This window comes from Staurois parvus, unplaced genomic scaffold (assembly GCF_062004578.1).
Source record: "Staurois parvus isolate SC_StPar_1 unplaced genomic scaffold, SC_StPar_1.0 ptg000120l, whole genome shotgun sequence".
In the NCBI taxonomy this organism is placed as follows: domain Eukaryota; kingdom Metazoa; phylum Chordata; class Amphibia; order Anura; family Ranidae; genus Staurois; species Staurois parvus.
The window spans coordinates 2,885,367-2,911,598 of NW_028317916.1; the positions used below are offsets into that span (position 1 = coordinate 2,885,367).

The 26,232-nt window shown below is 41.2% G+C and overlaps 1 protein-coding gene across 1 annotated transcript in view; it reads left to right on the plus strand.

The window, feature by feature from the left end:
- CFTR (CF transmembrane conductance regulator) overlaps nt 1–26,232 on the plus strand; it is a 200,484-nt gene that overhangs the window by 23,193 nt on the left and 151,059 nt on the right. Inside the window, exons 2-3 of the mRNA XM_089672096.1 lie at nt 10,970–11,080; nt 12,698–12,809. Coding sequence (XP_089528222.1) covers nt 10,970–11,080; nt 12,698–12,809 — 223 coding nt within the window. The remainder of the gene's footprint in view (nt 1–10,969; nt 11,081–12,697; nt 12,810–26,232) is intronic.

Sequence of the window (26,232 nt, forward strand, 5' to 3'; positions counted from 1 at the left end):
CAAGACCACCTACTGTTATCTCACATATATATTCTTATTATTATAGCCAAATTTACCACCCTAACTCCTCCCACAGTTTTTACACTACATAGACAGTAATATACCGCAACGTGCGGATTGTTCCCGATTGGTGTGCTATTACTTTGTGGAACATTTCGTCGAATGGTTCACAAAATATCGGCGTTTTTGTGGTGAAATTGGTCCCATAGGAATGAATGGCGGAATGTTCAAAACTATAGTGGGAGCTGACAAAAGCTAGCATGTGCGCAGAAAAATCAGGACATGATTACTAAACTGCCATCACTCCCTCATTTTCAAGCCCACCTACACAAATCTTATATCAAAATGTTCAGCTATCCCTGCTGCCACTAAAAATGTCCACGGCTAAGCCATAGTCCTGTTTTCAAAATATGACCGTTTGTTTGCAGCTCACGCCGCCCATTGACATTCATTGAAACTCCACTCTAACCACCTCAAATTTGAAGGGCAATTTCTAAACTGCAACTGTGACTACATTTGTAATATTTCAGAGACATACTATGCATCAAAATGTAGGTCTGGACCTTGTGATTCTCACAATATAAAGCTCTTCATTGTAGGATAATTTTTAAACTACAACCGTTTGAAGATGGCAACTGCCAGTGAAGTGAGCAGGTTGGAGCAGTTTGTTTTTAACCGCTCTTCTTTGCCCTTGCTGTAGAGTGAGTTGCCATAGGAACCCAGGTGTGTGAGCAGGCAGCAGAGTGACAAGTCACTCCACCCAGTTACTCCGCCCACTCCAGTTGTAGACTACTGGTGGAGTCAAGAACACTTCACACAATTTCCCCAGAAATTGTAGCTTTTCTAGTTATTTATGGTATTAGGATTTGAACTTTCACTACAGACACAGATTTAGTTGTTAGATGACATCATTATAAGTAAAACCAAGTTTTGTTACAAGAAACATCCCTCCCTCACACTTTCCTTCCCTTTTTATTCATTGATAAAAATTGGAATTGATTTTTGTCATAGTTTTCATAAATTGATGAAAATTCGAATTGACTTGTTTAGCTTTCATCATTCATATAATTTCTTAAAAGCTTTAACCAGTGCTCTACTGAACACTGATAGAATTCACAAGTCTGCTCTAACTGCTGATGAGAAAAGGTATTTAGCAGTTTATATTTAAAAAAATAATTGCACTTCCATGTTCTGTGTACTGTGGGAGACCAGATAGAGTGAATGCAGGGTACTGGGTTTAGAAACACTGTAAGCTGCTGAAGATTTTACCCTCTTCATGACAAGGGCATTTTTTTGCTATTCGGCACTGTGCTACTTTAACTGGCACTTGCCCGGTCATGCAACACTATGCACAAATGAAATTTATATCATTTTTTTTCACACAAATATTAGCTGTCTGTTGGTGGCATTTGATCACCACTGGTTTTTTTATTTTTTATTATATATACGTAAAATCACAAAAATTGTGAAAAATAAACAATATTTTTTACTTTTTGCTATAAACCATATCCAATTAAAAAAAATGTATGTGATCCAGTGCAGTGGGGCTGCTCTGCCACAGTGAGGCCCCTTTCACACGGGTGTTCCATTTTTTTCATCAGTTCAGTCACGTTTTTTCCAAGAAAAAAACGGATCAGTTCACATCAGTTTTTCATCAGATTGCATCAGTTTTTCATCAGTTTATGTCATTTTTAATCAGTTTACATCCGTTTTATATCCGTTTTTTGGCTGTTTATATCTGTTTTCATCTATTTACATCCGTTTTTCATTCGTTTACATCCAGGTTTTTTTTTTTACCACATCCTGTAAATCAAAATAAATGAAAATAATTGTAGCAAAACAAATTTCCACTATCTTGACTTTTGAAGAGTACATTTACACAGTCATAAATTATAGAAACAAATTTGGGCTTTTTTTACTTGTGCCATAATCTAAATTCTCGGCAGGTTCAAGCTGCTTTTCAGATCATCCTACTGGATCCATTAATTAAAATAAAAAACATATGTGAGAGCACGCTGAGCAGAAAGCTGAGCCATACAAAACAAGGTCAGGGAACAACACGGAAGAGCCGTCATGTCTTTAGTTGAGATCATGAAATTAGCACTTTTTGTGAAGACCACTTGGGTAATATAAACAGATAACAGATCAACAGATCACAGTAAATAAACACAAAATCAATGGGTAGTAAGGAAAGAAAAATCATCGCCTTATTTGTTTAACCATCAAAGCTTCTCTCTTTAGCTTTTGTGTAAACATCAGACAATCAGACAGATGTCATTTCTGTGGATAGTAGAAATAGTTATACAAGATGAGCTATCTAAAAACATAATCATCTTATGGCTGGATTTATGAGTTGTTTTTTTTAATAAAGAATACCTGCACTTTAAAACTTTTCCATAACCTGAAACCAATGTTCCATCTGGTCTTTGTAAAATGATATAAATTGATTTTCTGAGTTTTTTTTTAATATTTGATTGCTAGGATGCTGTACAGTTACTAATCCTATGTATTTATGTATTGTTTACAACAGTACATTAACTTGGATTTACCCCCCTTCCTGACCAGGCAATACGGCCTTTTTTACCCCCACAAATAGAGCTTTCTTTTGGTGGTATTTGATCGCCTATGCGTTGTTTTAATTTTTTGCACTATAAACAAAAAAAAAATGACAATTTTGAAAAAAAACTATATTTTTGACTTTTTGCTATTAAACATATCCAGTAAAAAAAATAAACAAATCAAATTTCGTCATAAATTTAGGCCAAAATGTATTCTGCTACATCTCTTTGCTAAAAAAAAATCCCAATATGTGTAAATACATTGGTTTACGTGAAAGTTATAGCATTTACAAATGGCATATATACTGGAATTTATTTTATTTTATTTTTTTTTACTAGTAATGGCGGCGATCAGCGACTTATAGCGGGACTAATGTCATTCTGACTCTGGGTGGAACTGACTTGGTGTCACTGATATCCCCAGTGACACTAATACAGTGATCAGTGTTAATAAAAAGCACTCACACTGTACTAATGGCACTGGGCAGGATGGGGTTAACATGTGGGGTGATAACAGGGTTAACTGTGTATTGTTTTACAATGTGGGCTGTGTGTGTGCTTCACTGTAAGTATACTGCTTTGTATGGCTCTGATATGCAGAGCCATACAAAGCAGTGTGCAGGAGCTGACAGGGGAGAGATCTGTATTGTTTACATACAGGTCTTTCCCCCATCAGAAATCCTCGGAGATCGCCAGGTGACGGCGGGGAACCACCAGCCGGGACCTGGTGATTGACAGCCCAGGCCGAGAATGGCGGCGCCGGTAGGGCGCATTCGCCCTCTTCCCGGAACTGCAAAATCATGCATATATACGTGATTTTGTGCACCTGTGCCGCCCTGTAGCAATATTTCTGCTATAGCACGGCACGGAAGCGGTTAAACAAAATCCCCGAATTGTCTTTGTCTGCTTTCATTAGCTGGGGGAAGGAGGAATAAAGAATTTGGAATAATACTACTGAGAGTGGTGTAGATACATTGTGGAATCATTGACAGTTGTCTACAATTGCTGATAATACACCTGCTTCCTCCTTCTCCACCTCCTTTTCTGCTAATCCAGCTAGAGCCCTGCAAACTGGCTATGAGGAATCAGATTAATTATTTCATCACACAATCAGTGACTTGCTGCAGGAGAACATTGTTGGAACATTCCTCCTTTCAGATTTTGAGGATAAGGAAGATAGCTTCCATGAGGATAGAAAGAAAGGGGGGCTCAGCCATGCCACTGGTGACATTAGGTAGGGATAAGCAAAAGGCAGTGGTGTTCTAGCAGCCGGAGCTTCCTATGAAGTGGGCTCCAGTGTTGAGTAGGGGATGGAGGACCAGGTGGCAAATCATCTGTAGCACTACCCCCTTTAGGGTCGCTAATTTATTTTCAGGCTCCCTGTCGTTTTTGACCCCACTTTGAAAGCCCGACCCCTGCTGACACCATTATACTCTTCTGGCCAGAGTAAACTCTGTCAATATTACCAGAAAAATAGACTCACACACATGTTGGAGTGAACTGATATTTTGTTTATATTAGAGTTGAATATGTGCGCAGTAAAGCAGCACAAAATTATAGACGTGCATACAATACCAGTTATCACTCTTAGTAACTTTTAAGCAAAGGTCAACATATATAGCAAAAATCTCAATCAGTTCTGGACGTCTGAATTGCAATTCAGAATTTAACCAAATGAGATGTTTCTGTCCCCAGTGAGCAAAGGAAAACTATTAAAGAGTATGGCTAGCTCACTGTGGGCCCTCAAAAGCTGATAACAAGGTTCAAGTCTGAGGTAAGGAAAGAGCTCTGTAATTAGGAAGACTAATGTCCTGTTAACTGCAGTGGAAGATCTTCTGTGCGCTTATTGGGGCCCAGTTACTTCAGATCTCCTTGGTTGCAACAGGTGTCAACAAGTCCCGCAAAAGGATTTATGCAAGCACAGTCACTATCCCTTTAAGTGGTATTTAATTTGGTTTTAACCAGTTCCCAACCACGTTATAGCCAAAAGACAGATACAGCATGGTTAGCTAGTTCTGGGAAGGCATCCATGGACGTCCTCCCAGAGCCACACCCCCCATGTGCCCCCTGGGGTGTGCACCATACATTATCTGTTCGGACACGGTGATCATGTGTCCATGTAAAGGGCAAATCAGAGCTGCCTTTTGCCATGTGATCAGCAGTGTCCAGTCACTGCTGATCACAGTGTAAATAGGAAATGCCGATTATCAGCAGTCCTCTCCTCGCGCTGACACTGCATGAGGAGAGGGGAGCCAGTAAGCGGCATTTCTCAGAGGTGACATCTACACTGATCATCAGTGCCCTGATGGTCAGTGTAACCCCATTGTGGCCAATAGTGTCCATCAGTGCTTTGTATCAGTGCCGATCAGATCAGTGCTGGCTATCAGTGCCTCCTCAGTGCTGGCTGTCAGTGCCCATCAGTGATAGTTGTCAGTGCCCATCAGTGCCTCCTATCAGTGCCACCTATCAATGCCCATCAGTGCTGCCTATCAATGCCCTTCAATGCAGCCTATCAGTGCCACATATTGGTGCAATCTCATTAGTGCTCATTAGTGCAGCCTGTCAGTGCCCATCAGTGCCGCATATCGGTGGCTATCAGTGCAGCCTCATCAGTGCACATCAGTGATGGAGAAAAATCACTAATTTACAAAACTTTATAACAGAAACAAAGAAAAACTTTTTTTTTCAAAATTGTTGGTCTTTTTTTATTTGTTTAGCAAAAATTAAAACCCCAGTGGTGATTAAATACCATCAAAAGAAAGCTCTAATTGTTTAAAATAATGCTGCAAATTTAGTTTGGGCACGGTGCATGACCGCGCAATTGTCATTCAAAGTGCAACAGTGCTGAAAGCTGAAAATTGGCCAGGGCAGAAGGGCGGTAAAAGTGCCTGGTAGGCAAGTGGTTAAGAGGTTTAAGGAGGTGGGCAGAAGCACTTATTGACAAGGGGTTAATTCCTCTCTAGGCCATAGTGGCAAATGGCAACAATGACAAGTGTCCTTTGATGGATGTAAACCAATTGCAGAGGAAACGGTGGTGTAACTTGGCCCGCAGAGGGCAGACACTGTAGTAAGCTCTGATGACTAGATTATGCTGGAAATGTGTTTACTAATAGGCCGGCTGAACTAGGCCTCAACTTGTGAACAATGTCAGTAACTAGATGGAGAATGGCTGATTCAATAGAATGTCAGTGACAACTTAATTGGCTGGAGATTGGGACTCTCTCGCCCGATCTGTGGCATCATCCCAGTCACTGGTGGTCTCACTGTAGATGGGGCCCCCAGCTGTCCTGTGAATCCTCCTGAATCACTCTGGCCAACAGGGTAGTTCTCCAGAATCTTTGGCAATGTCAGCCTCTTTCTGCACTCTCTCTCTGCGGCCTAGTCCAGTCCTCCAGCATTCCACACATCTTCCTCCTTGCACCTTCCTTCCAGCTCTCTCCCAGCTCTCTTCCTGCCCCTGTTCCCAGGCTTCTACATTAATATGACTCCACCCACACAGCAGCTGCTTGGAAATGTAGTCCCTTAATTCTCTGCCTTCCAACAAAGTCCTGCGGTTCAGCCTGCAAAATCCATAATGCTTTTCACAAGAGTGTGCCACTGAGTTGCAGGACACTGCCACCTTGGGTATCTTTTAACATTTGCAGTCTAAATAATAGCAGGGTGTTACACATTCATGGGGGCCAGAATTGGAGAGGAGGAAAGTTCAGGGACAGAGGAAGAGCAGCAGCAAGGGAGGATTTTGCCCAGGGACAGGGGCATGAGCAATTTGCAGACGACAGGAGGGAACAGTCATTCTAGTTCATCTGGTGGCACTGCCCCTCAGGTACAGACCATTGCTGTCCTCAGGGCTGGTACACAAAACACTGCAATGTGGGCCTTTTTTTAATGTATCTGATGAGACAAGCTGGAAGCAAAAGGTCCACACTTCTCCTTCTCCTCATTCCTCACTTTCAGCATCTCCCCTCCCTCCACAACATTCTCCAGCTGTGTCTGCTGCAACATCTGCTGCCTCTAGAGACAGGGTGAGTCTCACAAGGGTAAGACTCACAAGGTGTTTGAAGCTTAGTTTGTGCTTTGTCAAGAAGGAAAAAGTGCCATGGGTCCCTGCTGAGAAGTGTCAAGAGAAGGCTTGACCCTCTGCAGAATTCTTCTACACCCACCCTGCCATCTCCAGTAGCATCTTTCCCAGTACAGGTATCTACCATCATATAGAATAGATCATATAGATCTATTGTGGCTGCTACTTCCACTGGTCAATTCAGGCCTATTACCACTTGATACAAAAATCAGGTGTGCAAAGCTTTGTTCACCAAACTTTGAACCAGAATGCGTAAACCTTTGGAGAATGGAACCCTTGGCAAAATTACCCATCACTATCTCTCACTGTTTTCTATAGCAGGACTGCAATATCCAACCAACCCTGCAGCATGCCCACAATACCTGACCATCATTTCTTTTAGTATGTCTGCAGTTTCTGATAGTTCTGTCTAGCCTTACATTGAAAGAACAGTTGAAACAGTATTTATTTACTAAAGCGGGAGAGTGCAAAATAATGCTCACTTCTGCATAGGAACCAATCAGCTTCCAGGTTGTATTGCCAAAGCTTAATTGAACAAACTGAGGTTAGCAGCTGATTGGTTTCTATGTAGAAATGAGCCTGATTTTGCACTCTCCAGCTTTAGTCCCCGGTCACACCGATGCAAATTGTCATGTGTTTTGATTGTTTCAAATCGCATGACAAGTCACACCCTACTGTCCTCAAAGGAAGATGTCAAATCGGTGTGATTACGACTCGGAGTTGCACTGATTTTGAAAGTAGTTCATGCACTACTTTTTACAAGTTCGGGTGCGACTTGCATAGACATCTGTGCATGAAGTCTCACAGATGTCTGGGCATGACGTCGCACAAATGTCTTCCAAGTCACACCTGAAGTTGCACTGACATCAAACCCCGTATGTGTGTTCCCCTATGCTTTGTAAGCTGAAAATGACTGCACTAATATGACCGCTGTGGCCCATGTTTCTGTGCTACCTTTGTAGCAGAGTGATAACATCTGACTGACACATTTATCTACGGTTATCTAAGCAGGTTACTTAATTGCTGTAGTTTAAATCAAGATATAGCCAGATTTGCGGTATGAACCTGTTGACAAAATACATTTCAGGGTTTTAGCTGTTGTTTTACATTTTAGCAATGCAGATCACTGCAAGGAAATCTGTACCGAGAGGAATTTTATCAGGGATACATTGGTAGTTCTGCTTTTGCCTTTAATAATAGTACTTGCCTGGCTGTCTATGGCTTAAGACCTTCTGAGTCTCTAACCTGAAAAACCCATGAACATTTGACAATAAAAAAGGCTTGATCTGTATATGTGGTGCATGTAAGTACCTTAGAAAGTATTGATGCCATGGGTTCGGCATGACTGCCATGCAGATAGAATTTTCACAAACAAAAGTCAGCAATGGTAGCCCCCTATGTTTTTAGTATGGATTTATTGGAAGAATAACCATAACATAGGTTATTCAAGTTCTTCCAAATCCAGTTATTAAATTCTCGGGCTAATAGTCAAAATACTGTCCAGAAAAAAAGGCATGGGAAGCTGGACAATGACATTGTGGATGCCTTAAAGTTGTGCATGGTGTCATGAAACAGTACGACATTTATGGAAAGTCATATACTGGTAGTGCATATTTCTTTTTTTACAACTAGCTTGGCTTAAATACAACAGCAGCATTACAATCTGAGTGTCAGTTAAACATGTTTTGGGTAGTTTTATCAGCACCATATGCTTTTTAGTCAAACAATAATAGGCCAGCTTTGATTGGCAGATAGAATTGACCCAGTGTTTTGCTAAGACTGTCCCTTTCTCACTTATTCAAAGCTCTCCTGCCACTGGCCAATTTCTATGATATATTAGTTTATTGGGGGGGAAGATTTGTTAAGACCAGTGGTGCCCAACACGTAGGCCACATGTGGCCTGTTAACTGTCTGTATGCAGCCTGCCGTGTCCTGGGCCACCTATTCAGCTCCTATCCACTTTGCATAGAAACAGCCGTGTGCACTGAAATAGACAGTGCTGTCAGGCGGATTGATATCTGCCCATCAGTACAACAATTCTATGTCCTGTGCTGCATGTTAAATTTCACTGCCACTGCTCACATTACCACAAATGAGAGGGGTGGGGAAGTGAGTTTCACTGCCACCGTGCTAATGACAACCAATGCACATGGGGTGGGGAATAAGGAGCTGAATATCCCTTCCTGTGGCTATCAGTGCTGGGTTGGATAGGGTTGGGTTAAATTTCAGTGTCACTGACCTTCACTGTCACTAACTGTACTGACCACCAGTGCAAGGTGAGGGGTTAAATTTCACTGTCACTGCACTAAACTCCAATGTTTTGGGTGGGGGGGCATTAAACAACTCCTGCCACTGACCATCAAAGTAGGGGATTGGTTAAGTAGCACTGCTACTGAGCATCAGTGTGGAAAGAAGGTTAACTGGACTGCTACTGACCCCAATAATGTTTTTTTTTGTGGTCACGGACATCAGTGTTTGGGGTTATTATTGTGGTCTCTGACATCATTACTGGTGTTATTATTGTGTCCATTGACACCAGTGCTGCAACCTTTTTTGTTTGTGTGCCCATTGACATCAATAATGATTCCAACTTTCTCTTCAGTGTGCATTGTGGTACTTTGCAAAAAATCCAGCGGCCAGTGAGTTGCATTAAAGCCATTTCATTTTGAATATGCTACCTTACTTGATGAAATGCACCTCAGTGCATGAAAGTGTGTTGCTGTTGTGCAGCCCTCTGGAAGTGTTAGAAGGATGCTCTTAATGCCCTTTCCAAGTTGACCACCACTGGTTTAGAGGCTAGTTTTTTAAGCCCCAATAACAAAATCACTCCAAATTTATTTTACTTAAGTATGTGTGACCAAATGTTTCTGTATTTAATTTTAGATTTAATTCTCTCTTATCTGATGATGCCCTAAAGCCGTCCATAAATGGATTGAAATTAGGTCAGCTCAGTAGGAATTGGTTGAATTTTGACCCATGTACGAGTACTGTGGTTGTACAGAAGTCAATCTACCAACCTCCCTCTTGAATTTTCCCCACTCAATCAGTGCTGCAGGCTATAGCTGGCAATGAGGAGCAGCGTATTCTGATGGTGAGGAAGTCTCCCCACTGTCAGAATACGTGAGCTCAGCGAGGAGGATTTCCCCATCCACATCAAATGTGTGGATGGGGGAATCGGGTCAGTTCTGTTCATTTAACCTGCTGGTGGAACAAAACACAGACTGATCTATTGGCTGCCTAAGCATCATTTGGTTTCATGTTATGTGGTCAAGGAATTTCCTAGCAATAAACCTGGTAGACTTATCTAGTATGGCAAACTGTAAATACAGTTAGGACAAACAGGTCTCTGACAGACCCTGCTTAGAGGATATTGCCTCAGCCTGTGTTGATGAATGGGATTTGCTTGCACAAATGATTTGATATAATTTCATAGTAGATGTTAAGAGGTGAATAAAGCAATTGTCTGAATGTCATCAAGTGGCTGAAACTTGATGCAAAAATTTTCATTGACACTTTAATCCAATCAAACAACCTTGACAATAGACCCATTTCAAATGCAAGGTATTATGACTGGAGAAAGGTATTTCAAAGGATAACATTTACTTATTTCAATTATTTCTGATTACTACTCTGTGAAGAAGTTATTTATTATGATATGTGAACTGGAATTGGAATAGGGCTTTTATATTTTGGGCCCATTCACACTTCTGCATAGTGGCAATACACGATAAAGCGAATTACCACAATGCATGTCAACACACCAGCTCGATGCATGGTACGTTGTGGTGCTATTAATGTGAATGACACCCCAATATACTGTACCGAAGGGCCTGATGCACAACACACCACAATACATACACCATGCAGGTTTGTTCATAGGTTGTAATGAATAATGAATGCATGTTAATGCATGCCATATATGTGCATTGACATTTTGCAATGGAACACTGTAGTGTGAATGGGCCAATAGAAAATCCAATTCCAACTGACAATTTGTAGTTAAAGCTATTTTAACCACGTCAAATCAGTGTTCTATTGCATAAATATCCAAATGGACCAAAAATTATTTCAAACTGTTTTGGATCAACTCAAGGTTTAAACGGTAGTTGTTGACTCTTGGGTTTGCTGATCTGTTTGCTCATTCCTGTGAAGAAAAGCTTGCTGAAAGGGGTTGAAATTGATAATTACATGATGATAATAAGGGATTTAAGTTGCTTTATTAAATTGTAACCTGTACGATCTGGTCCAGATGTATAACTATTGTAAAATCATCGATGACTATGCCTGATGTCTGTGTGTTAATACCTAATGTGTGCTTTGTGTTTTGCTTTAGTTGGACCAAGCCAATTTTAAAGAAAGGATATAGGCAGCGATTGGAACTGTCAGATATTTATCAAATTTCCACTGCAGATTCTGCCGATAATCTATCAGAACGACTTGAAAGGTATTGGTATCTTTATTTTCTTTGTGCCTTTTATAAGATTATACTAACCTATTCATATGTATGCCTCCAAACTCTAAATCCGGTGTCATGGGGGTTGATTTACTTAAAGAGAATAGACTGTGCACTTTACAAGTGTGGTGTCTCCAGAGCTTAGTAAATAAGGAGGAGCTCTGCTAACTTCCATCATCCCATGCAAGAAAAAATGCAGTTTTATTTTCCTTGAATTTTATTGGGTATTGTTTGCAAAATGAAGCTTCATCCCATTTCCTAAGCTCTGGAGAAACTGCACTTGCAAAATTCACAGTCATTTAATAAATCAACCCCATAGTTTTCTTCTAGAGTATGAGCTTTGGTAGCTAAATAACAACTGGTTATAATAGGTGTGTATAGGGAAATATAATCTTTGACTTCATTGGATAATATTGGGCAGTTACAATTTTTTCTGTCAAGATAAGCCAGTGCTCACGGTATATTGGCGCTCTTTTTCTTGCTTTCCTATATATAAACATATATCTATATCTATCTATATACATATCTATCTATATACACACATATATATATATATATATATGTACTAGTCTGGGAGAATAAAACTTAGGGTGGTTGGAGTATATTCCCAACATGAGATATAGCGACAATAATGACGTACTACATAGTTCCTGTATGTTTATTGTATATGTTTCGCACATATTTAATTTCAGTTTTTTTTCCAATAGATAAACTTTAGGAATAGTTGTCCTTTGAGCTTCATGTACAACACAGAGAAAGGCATCTCACCGTGGATAATAGTATGTGTCACTTTCCTAGGACACAAAGATCCATATCGGGTTAGGGACTGATGTGAATGTACTATATATATATATATATATATATATATATATATATATATATATATAAAGCCCTGCGTAAATTGACGGCACTATACAAGTACCTGTAATAATAATAAATAAATAAATATATAACAGAACTTTTCAAGTAAAAATATCCTTTAGTAACATGGTATGCCAATTTGAGTGTTGTTCCAACTGATATCAAAACTAATTTTATATTTACTTTTAAGATAAAAAAAGTCTAATCGCTTTAGGCAACTTGACAACATATTTTTTTTCTATTGCACCGCAATGAGAATTATTAACAGCAGGAATGCAAGAAAAGTTCTGGTGTCACTTTTTCTGCATTGATAGATAACATGTTATTCCACCAACAAGTCATTTTTGTCTCCATTGTTACCAGTTAGAATAGTCTGCCTTTGTTTTCGTCTAGCAAGGGACTGGAAGAACTCCAAAAGCTTTATTTGCCTATTATTTCTGCTTTGGTCTTAAGAAGCCTGGCATTTTTTTTAAAACATACAATGTGACCTTTACATGAATTAACTCCCTGCCATGGGATATACGGTCAGGTTTCTAAATCTGCCAAAAATGTGAATGAACTGGTGGTGGAAATACATTTTAGCACCATGAAGAATGGATCCCACTGGGATACTAAAACTTGGGTTTTATTAGCATCCTTATGTGCACTATCTGAGTTTCCCTGGAAATACCTGGGAATGAAGCAATATGCTCCAAGTGTAAACGCAGCTGTTGATGGATAACTGTCTTGTTTTGTGTTTTCTTTCAGAGAATGGGACAGGGAACTGGCAACGTCAAAGACCAACCCCAAATTAATAAATGCACTGAAGCGATGTTTTTTCTGGAAGTTTCTTTTTTACGGCATCCTATTATATCTTGGGGTAAAGTAAATGTTTTTTTACCTACAACAGTTTTTTATACAGAATATAAGTGTGTTTGCAAACATATACAGCATATATATATTTATATATATATATATATATATATATATACATATATATATATATATATATATATACACAGTATCTCACAGAAGTGAGTACACCCCTCACATTTTTGTAAATATTTTATTCTATCTTTTCATGTGACAACACTGAAGAAATTACACTTTGCTACAATGTAAAGTAGTGAGTGTACTTTGAGGGGACAGCAAATTTACACTGTTAGGGCTCGTTCACACTTGGCTGTTTTACCAACGCTTGCCAAACGCCCCTATAGCGTTTGGCAAGCGTTGGTCCGGCGTTTGTGGGGCGTTATTAACGCTCGGCAAATGCTCGGCAAACGCTCCGCAAACGCCGCATGCGCGGTTTAGTGGCGGTTGCTAGGCGTTTGCCGAGCGTTAATAACGCCACACAAACGCCTATAATACAGTTTGAGTGGTGTTACCGCTCCGCAAACGCCCCGCAAACGCGTCGCAACCGCACCACATACGCCGGCCGGGCGTTTGCGGAGCGGCACCATAGACGAGAATAGGAGGCTTCAAAGCCTCCTGACTCGACCAGAGGCGTCCGTTTTGCCGCGGCGCAACGCGACGCGACGCAAACGCTCCCGTTAGAACAGCACCATGTGCTGTAATGTGCAGAATTGGCAGAGGCGTTTGGGAAGCGGTAAAAACGCTTCCCAAACGCCTCTCTGCCGCCTGCACACAAGGCTAGTGTGAACGTAGCCTTATACAAGCTGTACACTCACTACTTTACATTGTAGCAAAGCGTAATTTGTGTCATCAGTGTTTCAACAGTGTTGTAACATGAAAAGGTATAATAACATTTTTACAAAAATGTGAGGGGTGTACTCACTTCTGTGAGATATTGTGTGTATATATATATATATATATATATATATATATATATATATAATTTAGAGGGGAACTAGAAGGTATATGTATATCCATACACAGGGCTTTTCAGCGGGAACACGGGGGAATACAGTATCAGCACCGAATGTATGTAATGGGAATGGGTACTGGAGTATGCTGCAGGGGCATTTATTATTGTTGTTGGGGATCTATTTCTGTGGGGGCGTCTATTGCTCCTGGGGAGGTCTATTGTTGCTGATGGGGGTCTTTTGTTACTGAGGGTGGGTCTTATTTTGCTGGGGGGGAGTAAATTGTTGATGAGAGGGATCTATTGTTAAGGAGGGTCTGTTGCTACTTGCTGCTGGAGGATCCATTGATTCTGGCTGCAAGGATATCTATTGTTGCTGGGGAAAATATTTTGATGCTCCTGGCCCATTGTTGAGTGAGGGATCTATTGTTGCTGCCGGGGATCTATTTTACTGCTTCTCTTGTTATCATTAACAAATTCTATACAATTTACTTAGAACCACAAAAAGACAATTGGTTCTATATTCTTCAAAGGGACAGTACTGAGAGATGGGTAAGGGGTGGAACCAAGAAATGGTGCTCAGATGCGGGTAGAGGCGAAGACAAGGAGTGACTCGGAAAGGGTTCCTGCACCTATTCTCTGAGAAAAAAAAGCCCTGTGCATACATAAAAATGTTTCCAAGTGAGGCCATAAAAAGTTTTGAAGATGACCCATTATAGGTATAACTGATTACGTCTGTGCACCCCAAATAGTTGGCACCCTCCACCTCTGGAATTGACACAAGACCAAAAAATATGTACAAGAGGGAAACACTTCTGTGCCAAATAGCTTTGCAGCAGTCTTTGTTCTGGGGTCTGCTTGTCTGTGCCCCCGACTAATAGTTTGCTGTATGTTCCCATTCATACATCATTCCTGAAAATTATTTTAAAGAATATCTCCTACCTTTCTAGTTGTTTCTTTGGAGCAAGGTTATACACAGGTTCTACAGGCAGCTTGTATTGTTCAGAGTAACTTCTAATGTGCAGTTAGGGGACAGATGTAGGGACAGTACTTTTGAAAGCGGAACTATACTCACCTTGGCTCCAGGAATGTGGCATCCACCAGCCGCTGACATCTTTGAGTAGCCGGTTTCTGGGAATTGGTTGCCGCCTGCACCGAGTGTGTGCAGCTCACTGTACAGGGGTGGACAGGCAGGTAGGTAACCTTAATGCAGAAGAGAAAGAGCATGTCTCTCCTGCATTAAAAATCCTGCCTCTTTTGCCTTTTTTAGTTTTCACATAAAGTTCCACTTTAAATGCATTAACATGCAATGCACCACCCATACCTTGGAATCGTTAACCCTTTTTTAGGGCAGACAGACTGCAGATCTAGTTTACAACTGATATGAGATCTACCAGCACAGTACAGCCAGAGTTAACTATGCTAAACACTACTCCACCTGCCCCCTCCTTCATATCACATACAAGGGGAAAGCTAAGTAGGCAAGTAAAAAGGTAATCAGCAATGTTTTAATGTTTTTTAAGCTATGCTATGTAAAGGTAGTATTTAACAAATATAATATACTGTGGTTAGATTTACTAAAACTGATGCACTTAGAATCTGGTACAGCTGTGCATGGCAGCCAATCAGCTTCTAATGTCAGCTTGTTCAATTGAGCATTGGCAATAAACCCTGGAAGCTGATTGGTTGCTATGCAGACTTGCCCCAGATTTTGCACTCACCACTTTTAGTAAATAAACCCCTGTAGGTGTTATGCCAATTTGCCTGTATTTGAAAATATACTTTAAAGTGGTATTACACCTAGAAAAAAAACATTTCTTATAGTGCAGCTTACCAATTCTTAGCTGTGATGGCTGCATTAGTTTTCATTTTTAGATTTTCTTATTTTCACCTTGTGATCCTGCCAAAGTCTTTGTTTTTCAACAGAACAAGCTGTCTTGCTGATGTAGCAGTTAAGAGAGTTGAGACACACCATTTAAAAGTGACGTGGGTGCTTACAATCATCAGTTTTTGTTTATTTATATAAAAACCTTTATTCCAAAAGGAACAAAACTGTTGCTATTACTGCCTATAAAGTATTAGCAGGCTTATGGCTTCAATTTGTTAGTGTATCTAAATCCATCCAGAATGGAGGCTCTCTAAAGCTGGCCATACATGGATCAAAATTTGCCCAGCTCAGCAGGGTCAAGCCAAATTTCAATCCATGTTTGGGCACTGATCGACTTCTGTACAACCACCCTGTCAGAGTTTCCCTGAATGATCAGCACTGCAGGCTATAGCCTGCAATGATGATCAGTGTATTCTAACAGCAGCTCAGCTGGTTGAACAAAAAAAATATAGACTCATCTATGGGCTGCCTATTACAGGAGGTGTACTACTGGCCAGATCACCAGGTGAAAACAAGGGGGGAAACCTTATAAGCTGTGATGTACAATGCCAGCACAGTATGTCTGTACAAACTGTAGAGAACAGTACACAATGGCCAGAATTTTTTTTGCAGATTTTATATTTTGTAAAACTGAGAGTATTTCACAACTAATGATAACAGTTTCAATATTAATAAAACTTCACCACATGGAATACAATTATCAAGTTTACGTTTTAATTAACTTGCAACTACCGAGTATTACGTTTTTATTAAAGAACCTCCAGCACTGTACTAACCTAGAGCTAACTGCTCTCCAAATTGTATAATAATTATTCACACTGAGTTTATGATTACATTGTAACATAAATCTAGACACTCGAAAAATCAGAAAGATAAAAATGTGTTACTTTATTGAAGAAGAGAATTGTTACATTTCCAAGCATTAAAGTGGTATTAAACCAATACATAATATAATGCAGCATACCAATCATTAGATGTGGTGGCTGCTTTTGTTTTTTAGTTTGTTTTTTTTAAATTTCTTTTCCTTCTGTGTTCACCTGGTGATATGGCCAGTAACACACTTCCTGTAGTAGAGTGCCCTCACTCTGGATGAAGGAGCCCAGGGGTAACTTTGGACAGCAGCATTGTCAGTCTGGGGGAAAGGGGGGAGTGTTCGATGTACTAGCAGATTTAGATACACTAACACCTTGCAAATACAACTTTATATGCAGTTACAGCAAACCGTTTTGTTCCTTTTGAGATAAAGGTTTTACATAATTAAAAGCTGATCATTGTAAGCCCCCCAATCAGCAGTAAATGGTTTGTCTTATCTCTGTAAACTGATACATCTAGAAGAGAGCTTGTCATTTCGAAAAACGACAGATTTACTGGCCAGATCACCGGGTGAAAATAGAAGAAAGAAAGCCTAAAAAAGAAAACTAGAACAGCCATCACAGCTAAGATTTGGTAAGCTTAAATATAATAAATGTTTGCTTTTGGGTTTAATATCGCTTTAATTTATAGAAACAGATTATCCCCAAAAGTGATGGAATTGAAGAGTGAAAATATTGTACATAACAAAAATATGAATGCCTACTGTTGTGGTCTTACATGTTTTTGGATAATTTGGTTGTTTTTTTGAGTTGTTGCTGTGGGCACTACAGCTTCTTTGCTAATGGCAGCTCTCGAACGTATCACTTTTATGAATAAATATTTAACAACTGCATCTCTTCTTCCTTCATACCTGACCCAGCAACATAGTGCTCCTTTCCAAATCCCTGACCTTAATAACATTCTCCATGCTTACAGTCTGTTTCAAGCTGGTTGGTGACGCTCTTATTTTTTTTTTAGCTCTTCCAAGGCTGCTGTTTATATTGAGCAGGAATTAACAAAGAGAAATGCGTCTGTTTTGTGGTGTAAATATTGGCGCATTTCCCGTGTGCCAGATTAAAATGTTATAAGACATGTTTTATGTGGTGTTGCATCGGCCGTGCCAAATCTCATTAAGAGTGTTATAGCTATATAGTTTCTATAAAGGTTTGAACTCATGTGCCAAAATAATGACGCACTTGCACCAATTAGATTAGCTTGGGCAGCACAGTGGCTAAGTGGTTAGCACTTCCACCTAGCAGCACTAGGTTGTTGGTTCAAATCCGATCCATGGCACCACCTGCCAGGAGTGTAAATGTTCTTCCTGAGAGGGGTTCCTCCCACACTCCAAAGACATGCTGGTAGGTTGATTGGCTCCTGTCTAAAACTGTCCTTAGTATGTGAGTTAGGGACCTTACATTGTAAGCTTCTTAAGGGCAGGGACTAATGTGAATGTACAATATATTGTATATGCAAAGTGCTGTGTAAATTGACTGTGCTAATTAAGTACCTATGATAAATGCCTCATGCCAGAGTAAGCTCACTAGAATCATGCCCCAGATTAGCTTGTACCACATATAATAATGTGTCACTAATTAAGCAGGCTTATAGAAACGGCTACGTTTTTCAGCATCTGCTAGTCTTTGTTAATCCTTCCAATTGTAATCTGGGGCACCTACCTGCTCTATGCCACTTACTGCTCAGACTAATCACAGGCAGCATTGTGCAGGTACATGACTTGGAGAGGAAACTGCAGTGAACTTTAGAATTAGAGGGGACTAATATTTGCTTGGATGCATCTTGGGGCCTATTTTTATGCACAGTGGCTAAATGGTTAGCACTTCTATCTAGCAGTACTAGGGCTGTTGGTTTGAATCCCAGCCATGGCACCACCTGCCTGGAGTTTGCATGTTCTCCCAGTGCCTGCGTGGGTTTCCTGCAGGTACTCTGGTTTCCTCCCACACTCCAAAGACATGCTGGTAGGTTAATTGGCTCCTGTCTAAAACTGACCCTGGTATGTGTATGTATGAATGTAAATTAGGGACCTTAGATTGTACACTCCTTGAGGGTTAGGGGCTGAAGTGAATGTACAATATATATGTAAAGCACTGCGTAAATTGACAGTGCTATATAAGTACCTGTAATAAATAAATTATTTATTTATTTTTAGGCTGTCTGTGACTCTATTGGGGAGATTTCCTTTCATTTCCTGTAACCCCGAAACCAGACAAAGAAACAATGGGAGCAAGTGGCATCAAAACAGACAGACACAGAATGCAATAAAAATCTAACAGGGTTTCTAAAGTTGGCCAACCAAGGTGGATGGAGGAACCCCCTCCCCATACCCCATCAGGACATTGTATTCTGACAGTGACACCAATCATTGTCGGAATACAGTGATGAGTGGGTGTAGCTGAATGGCTGCTGCCATTGATTGTGGAAAAAATTCTGATTAAACATTGATTTCTGTCAAGCGGGGGAGTCTACACACTGATTGGAACTCAGTCAGTCCTAGTATATGCATCCTGTTGAGTTACTGGGTTGCATGTTAGATTAATGCAATGCTAAAAGTTAGCTCTTGTGTAGAGCATCCTTTCAGATGCATTCAGCTTGTATTTAATATGCATTTAAGATGCCTCTGAACTACTTTTGACATGTTTCAGACCTTTTTTTGAGATGATTTGAGCTTCTTTTTTATTCCTAATGACTTGTATGGGGCACCAACAAATACCCATGAACACAGACCTCATCAAATGATTGTTAATCGCAGTCTATATTAACATTACTGACAAACACTGGAAGAATGTAGCAAGAAAGACAAACGACATAACACGTTTCTTGTTGTTGTCTTAGAATGTCAGTGTGTTTGATTACTTCATCATATATATGTGAGAGGGTCATAGCTCAGACTCCAGGTGCTCTGCTTCCCTCCATGCAGGTAGTACAGTATGTTCACACTTGTGTCTTTTGCTGCAGGCGAGTCACATGACACCACATTGTAAGTGAGTGAGCAAGTTCCCTCCTGGACACCATCCAGCTCATCTTTGTAGCTAACAAGAGCTCTTGTAAATACAAACAATAAAGAACTCTGGGCAGTAACAAATATGACAGCCAGCACTGAGCCTGAGCTTTATTTGATCTCACTTCACCTGCGTGAGCTGGTCTTTTTTTGCTTTCTGTTTTTGATTATGTAGAAAAGGGTTTGTATCCACATCAGGATCTATTGCTGGCTGTGTCCCCATTGGGGGATTTACTGTCATCGGGAACAAGAGTGAGGGAATAGCCAAAATTTTGAGTTGCCACCAGAAGAGAAATATTGAGGAAATATTTTAATGAGAACACTTGTGATGACAACTGGTTAAAGCAGGCCATAAATGGTTCGCATTTCGGTCAGTTTAGCACCATCTATGGGCATTCTGATTGTACCCAATTCAGTTGTTGTACAACTTGGGTATAACCAGCATGTGAAATTTTAGCATGAGATTATTGCCAGTGACTATAGCTGATAGCAACAATCACTGTGTTCTCCTGACAGGGACGCCTCCCCGTGCCCCTCCGATGGGAGAACACAATAGCCTCATGGGAGGGATTCCCCCATCAACGCTGACTGTGTTGATGGGGGAATCAAGCAACCATGAGTTGCAGGAAAGAAAATCGCATAGTCTACAGCCTGCCTTAGAGAGGCTTTCTCTTAGGCCCCTTCACATTTGAGTGTTTTGTAGCTTGAAGCTCAAAAATGCTCAACAAGCAAAAACCTGTTGTTTTCAATAGCCCTTGTTCACTTTTGAGCGTCCTGTCGCTTGTAGCAAAACGCCTTTCACTCAAAAAAGTACATGAGCTACTTTTCAGGCAGACTTGAGCATTTTTGTTGTCATAGACTTCAATGGAAACGCCTGAAAAGTATTTTTTCAAGCATTTTGTTGCGTGTGTTCTGCTCAAAAGCTGCAAAAACATGCAATTCGGCTCCAAAAAAAGCTTAAAAATGCTTGAAAGAAATGCTAGAAATTGCTTGAAAACATGATACTTACGTGTGAATGTAGCCTCACGTTTGAGATATTTCCTCTTCATGTTATGTCTACAAAAAGAGAGGGGAAATCCCACCAATCATATTTATTCTTCTTTATTTAAAAATGTTTGTGTTTAGGGACTTTACGTTGCTGTGTAAATGCCCTTACTGTGTGAATTGAGTTGTTCAGATTATCTTGTACTACTCTTAGCAATGGAGTACTGACTAAAGGCGTAATATCCCGAGTACACTGTATGCTGTTTAAAGAGTCCCTGTCATCTCAACACAGAAATGAAAAAATACTCCACGGGAAAGAAGTCTTTAATATTTATCTGACCCGTTGCCCAAGCTGCTATTCTCTTTTGTATTCCAGACATCACTTCCTGAAGTGTGTTCCATACCACACACTTCCTGGAGCACTAGTTTCCTAGTACCCATTGGCACTTTGAGTTTGTGACGTGTAAGTCAACTCAAGACACAGTAATGACATAGGGACCACAGTTGGTAACCTTATACCTAACATTAAAATGGTGCACAGTCCATTTCAATGCTATGAATGGTGATCCAAACCATATATAAATACAGTATATAATACCAATTCCTATATAATACACACCTAAATTACTTGATATACCTTTTAACCTCATCCCGTGATATAAAATGATGAGATGCAAGAAGTGCCAAAAAAGTCCATTGATAATATTTCTTAAAGTTCAAAATAAGTGTCCACACATATTCAGTGTATTCATTTAGTGATGTAAATTATTCTATACAGTGCTTTCACTAAAGTGCTTCAGTGCCCACGATCCCACTCCACCTCCGTGTGCAGTAGTCGCTCACCTTGTAAATTGTGGGCCAGTGACATCACTTCCAGAGGACCTGGAAACCCGAAGTGCGGTGTGAGTCTCTATTTTGGTAGTGAGAATATTGTTCCAAATTGTTATACCCTTGTAAGTGCATATTATTGAGCAATAAATATTTTTAATGTCATTTATGGGGTTGCACTGAAAGAATATCCAGTGCAATGAATACCCTCCCTTCTCTTGAGCGATATTCATACTGGGAGTAGCGGTGTTTGGTCTCCTAAAGAGACTCCATATGGGAAGTAGCTGCTAATTGCTGAAAGTGGACCTACAGTAATCTTCTTACAAAGGGCGAGTGACCTATTGAGTGTACACACGCTACACGTATGTGTTACTGGGTGGCCATTGTTTATGTGCTGAGAGCACATGCTACATACTCTCAGTACAAAGACTGAGATGTGGCAGACAGCTCTTGGTCCGAGCAACAGGTTGGTAGATGGCGGGACCAGCATCTGATCATGTGACCACTGTATCAGTGGTCACATGATTGCCAATTACTTTCCACCCCATGGACATTCCTAACTGTTTAAATGGAGGTGGGCGGGGAGGGGTTAAAGACTTCTTTTCCAGGAAGCATGTTTTGTCATTTTGAGCACAGGTTTGCTTTAAAGGAAACAGTGCTGAGAGAAATATATAGCCTGCCAATGCTTACCTCTCTAGTTGCATAGACCTGGCCATACAGTGGCTTGCAGGCCGAACAAAAAAAAAACGTAACACAGATGGACGAATCCCCTTGCTGGGAAGAACTGCTAGCGGCAGTGAAAACCTGAACAGTGGCTGCATCTGTTTGAATGCAGCCAACAATTTTCTCCAAGGCTACTTCGCTTTTTCAACCTAGTGTGGACCTGAGATACCCAGTAAACAATCCATGACAACAAAGAAAAGAGTTTAGGGTAAAATTTCCTCTACATCTGAAGGGTGTATTTTAGTGTAGTGACACCTCAAGAGGTGCATAGGAATATTAACTTCATATTATCACGTTTTTACAGTTCAGACCTGTTATTGGTACCTAGACGGAGAAGCTCGGTAAGGTAACTAGGGTGGAGTCAGTGAACTGGCCTGTTATTAAAAAATAACTTTTGCAGCCAGAGGAAGTGAGAGAGATAATCATTTATCAGACATAGTAACTGTTCTGTGGCAAAACCTATATGGCTGCATTTGTTCTAAAGGTGGTTAAAGTTATAATTTGGGAACAGTGTAATTGCAGGTTAGCAAAGTTGTTATGAAAAAGCACCTGATACATTTTTTTTTGTTTATTTTGCTGAAATTATTTTATTATCTCCCCAAAATAGCTGTTACCTGTCTAGGTGTGGTAAAGAAATCAAGTACATTGATCTTAAAGGCCTATGCAGGTAAGGGTCGCCTGTAGATAAAAACAAACTGTGCAGCTTTGACCAGGGCTCAAAATTTCAGGTCCTGAGCTACTAGCCAGGTTTTAAGAGTTACTCCCCACCAGTTGCCCCACCCAAACGCTACCCTGCCCCGCCTCTAAGATCTCCTGTAAACACACCCTCATAAATTATCTCATGAAATGACACTGTTAAGTGTTTTATGCCGAATAAAGGTGCAAAAATAAATATTAACAACAACAACTTTAACAATATTGACATAAAGCAATGTAAACATAAAAGGAAAATAAGTGCTTTACATCAATATGGAAACAAAATGACGCACAGTGCAGAGGTCAGCGGTGTGATGCATAATGTAGGGAGAAGGGTGCAAACTGTAGGAAGGAAGGGAGGGAGGAAAGGAAGGAAGGGAATGAAGGAGGGTGGGAGGGAAGGAAGGAAGGAAAGAGAAAGGGGAAAGAAAAGGAAGGAGGAAGGAAAAAAGGAAAGGAAAGGAAGGAAGGAAGTAAGGAAGGGGAGGGAAGGAAGGAAAGAATGGGGAGAGGAAGGAAGGAAGAGGAGGAAGAAATGGAAGGCAGGGAGAAAAGAAAGGGAAGAAAGTAAGGGAGAGAGGGAAGGAAGAGGGAAGGAGGAAGGATGAAAGTGTAGGGAGGGAAGAAAGGAAGGAAGGGAAGGAGAGAAGGAAGGAAGGTCAGACTCACATGGCTCTGTCATCACAGGGCTTCCAGCTGCTCTGTATAATATTTCCTGCCCACACATCCTCTTCTGAGAAGCTACATGGACTGGAATGTGGGTGAGCACAGGGGGAGGCAGAGCAGTGCAGAGGATAGGGGGAGGGGCTGGGCACTGAGGAGCACACAGGGGAGGCCTGAAAAGAAACTAAAGGATCAGGGATGATCGGTGCAGCGGTGAAGGTAGTTACAAGCAACAATCTCCCTGTATGGCTTTCAATGAAGCAGCTGGAAGCCGCTTCTCCTCCTTTCCCTTCCATGGCTTTCAGCTGCTTCATTGAAAGCTATACAGGGAGCTTGTAACTGCCCCCACCACTGCCCCTCCCACACACTCCTAGTTTCGATGCTGCTCGTCCCCATGTAATTTTGACTCGCCCAATGTGTGCAGGCAAGTGGAAATTTTGAGGGCTGGCTTTGACCAAAGTTCAATAATGCTCTTGCTATAGATGTGAGCAATTTCTGTACCTCCCGAAGCCTGACTGAAAAACTCACAGAGATGCTATCATCCCATCCTGCTTCGTTGCTAGGACATTGATAAGAAGCTCCCAGCTGTTACCGTTCACCTTCACCATCACAAACCTCCACACATGCACTTTCTCTCTCTCGATGCAGCCGCTCTGAGCTCAACATTTGAGATCTCACTCCTGTAATGTGGTGAAGGTGAACATTAACAGCTGGACATGTCTCAGCAATGTCCTAAGACCGAGGCAGGATAATGCCATTTCTGGGAGTTTTTCAATTAGACTTGAGGAGGTTCATAAATGGATTCACCTATAGCAAGGTCAGTCGATCCTAAACTCCGCAGCTAGACTCATCCACCTCACCAACCGCTCCACATCTGCCTCCCCCCTCTGCCAATCCCTTCATTGGCTTCCGATTGCCCAATGCATCAAATTCAAACTGCTAACTCTGACCTACAAAGCCATTCACAACACCGCCCCAAACTACATAACTGACCTGATACCCAAATATTACCCTACCCGTGCCCTCCGCTCCTCACAGGACCTCCTACTCTCTAGCTCCCTGGTCTCCTCCTCTCACGCCCGATTGCAGGACTTCTCTAGGACTTCCCCCATCCTCTGGAACTCCCTCCCCCAATCCATCAGACTGCCACCTACCCTCCTCACCTTCAGGCGCACCCTGAAAACCCTCCTCTTCAGAGAAGCCTACCCCAACCTCACCTAACACCTGACCTCACCTAACAACTAACCTCCTCCACTCCTCCTACCACTCCATCCCCCACAGCCATCTCCTCCTGTACCACCTTTCCCTCCCTCCTAGATTGTAAGCTCGAAAGAGCAGGGCCCTCGAACCCCTCGTGTATTGTATTGTTACTGTCTTGTCTCATGTTCTGTGCCCCCTGCTACTGTACAGTGCTGAGCATACCCTTTGGCACTATATAAATACTGTATAATAATAATAATAATAATTATTTAACTTTGGTCAAAGCTTCACAGTCTTTTTTTTTTATCTATAGATGCCCCTTACCTGCATAGGCAGTTTTTTGAAAAGGTAAACTATGCCTTTAAAAAGCCTGTATCCACCAACTGAAGGTGATATCCTAGGAGCATGCTAGTCTTAGACTGGGTTTACAAGAAGGGCAGAGCTTGCCACTCCTGTGAAATTCAATTTGTGGTGGATAGCTTTACAGAAATGCTTGACAAGTGGTGAGGATGTATAGCCTCCTCACCGCCTGTTTTAACCCTCAAAATTTCGACCCACTGCACCATAACTGTGTGCACTAAAAGTGGTTGTGGCATGGCACCGCAGTACTGCCTGCTGTACATCACAGGCATATGCACACCCCTGTCCAGAGCAGCTTTGGGGAGGTGTGTGTGTGGGGGGGGGGGTTGGTAAAAAGAAGGCTCAACCATGTGTTTTCCCCCCTTCCATCCCACCTGCAAGTGTAGGTGAAATATGAATTGCAGTATCCCAAAGCTTCCAAACAGGTTTGTGAACAATGAATAAACTGCATGGCTAGTGCAACTGTTTTTTATTGATAGTAAAAGAATTGCTGCAATGCTAATGTTAACATTCAGGAAAACGTTTATAAGCTGCAAACTTGACGGTACTGTACCCCAACTGTAGTCCATAGGTTTTGCCTGGCTGTTACCAATAAAGTCTGGAGGTGTTTTTCAGAACTTGAGATGCTGCTTTACATTATGTGGCAGTGTTCAGCTCTGATGAGTTTTTGGAAAGAGGCCCACTGTATTACTACCACAGTTACAGGCATCCCCCTGGAGTACCCATCCACGCAGTACTTGTTGCACCACTCTGGACTATGAAAAAGTTTATACTTGAAGTCATTGGCTATGCACATGGTTAATTCTGCAAGAATGTGCATTCCAATTCACTGGTGCACGTATCAGGTTCCAACGGTGGAGTGGTTCTAGCATATCAACTGGATTAAGGATATGGATGAACTGATCCACATCTCTCAAGAGAGGAGTACGCATTTCCACACTGTGTGGGCATGCTGGCTTCATTATCAAACCTAGCCCGAATATGCTGACCTAAAACACCTTACGGGGCAGGTTGATTATAGTCTTTGAAAACTAGTGATGGGTTCCTTGGCGAGTCTTCTGGTTGCTGTTCACATCTCACCCTCTACCCCTGAATTAATGTGTGTGGGTTTGTCCCCCCCCCCTTTTTTTTCTCTCTCCTCTCCCTCCTTTTTTGTCTTTTTGCCCTCTCCTATTCTCTCTTTCTTCCCTTTTTCTCATTTCTTCCCCAATCTATCTGGAGTCCAACTTACTGCCTCCAGCTTTTTGTTTCTTAGTCTGTTTATAAACAGT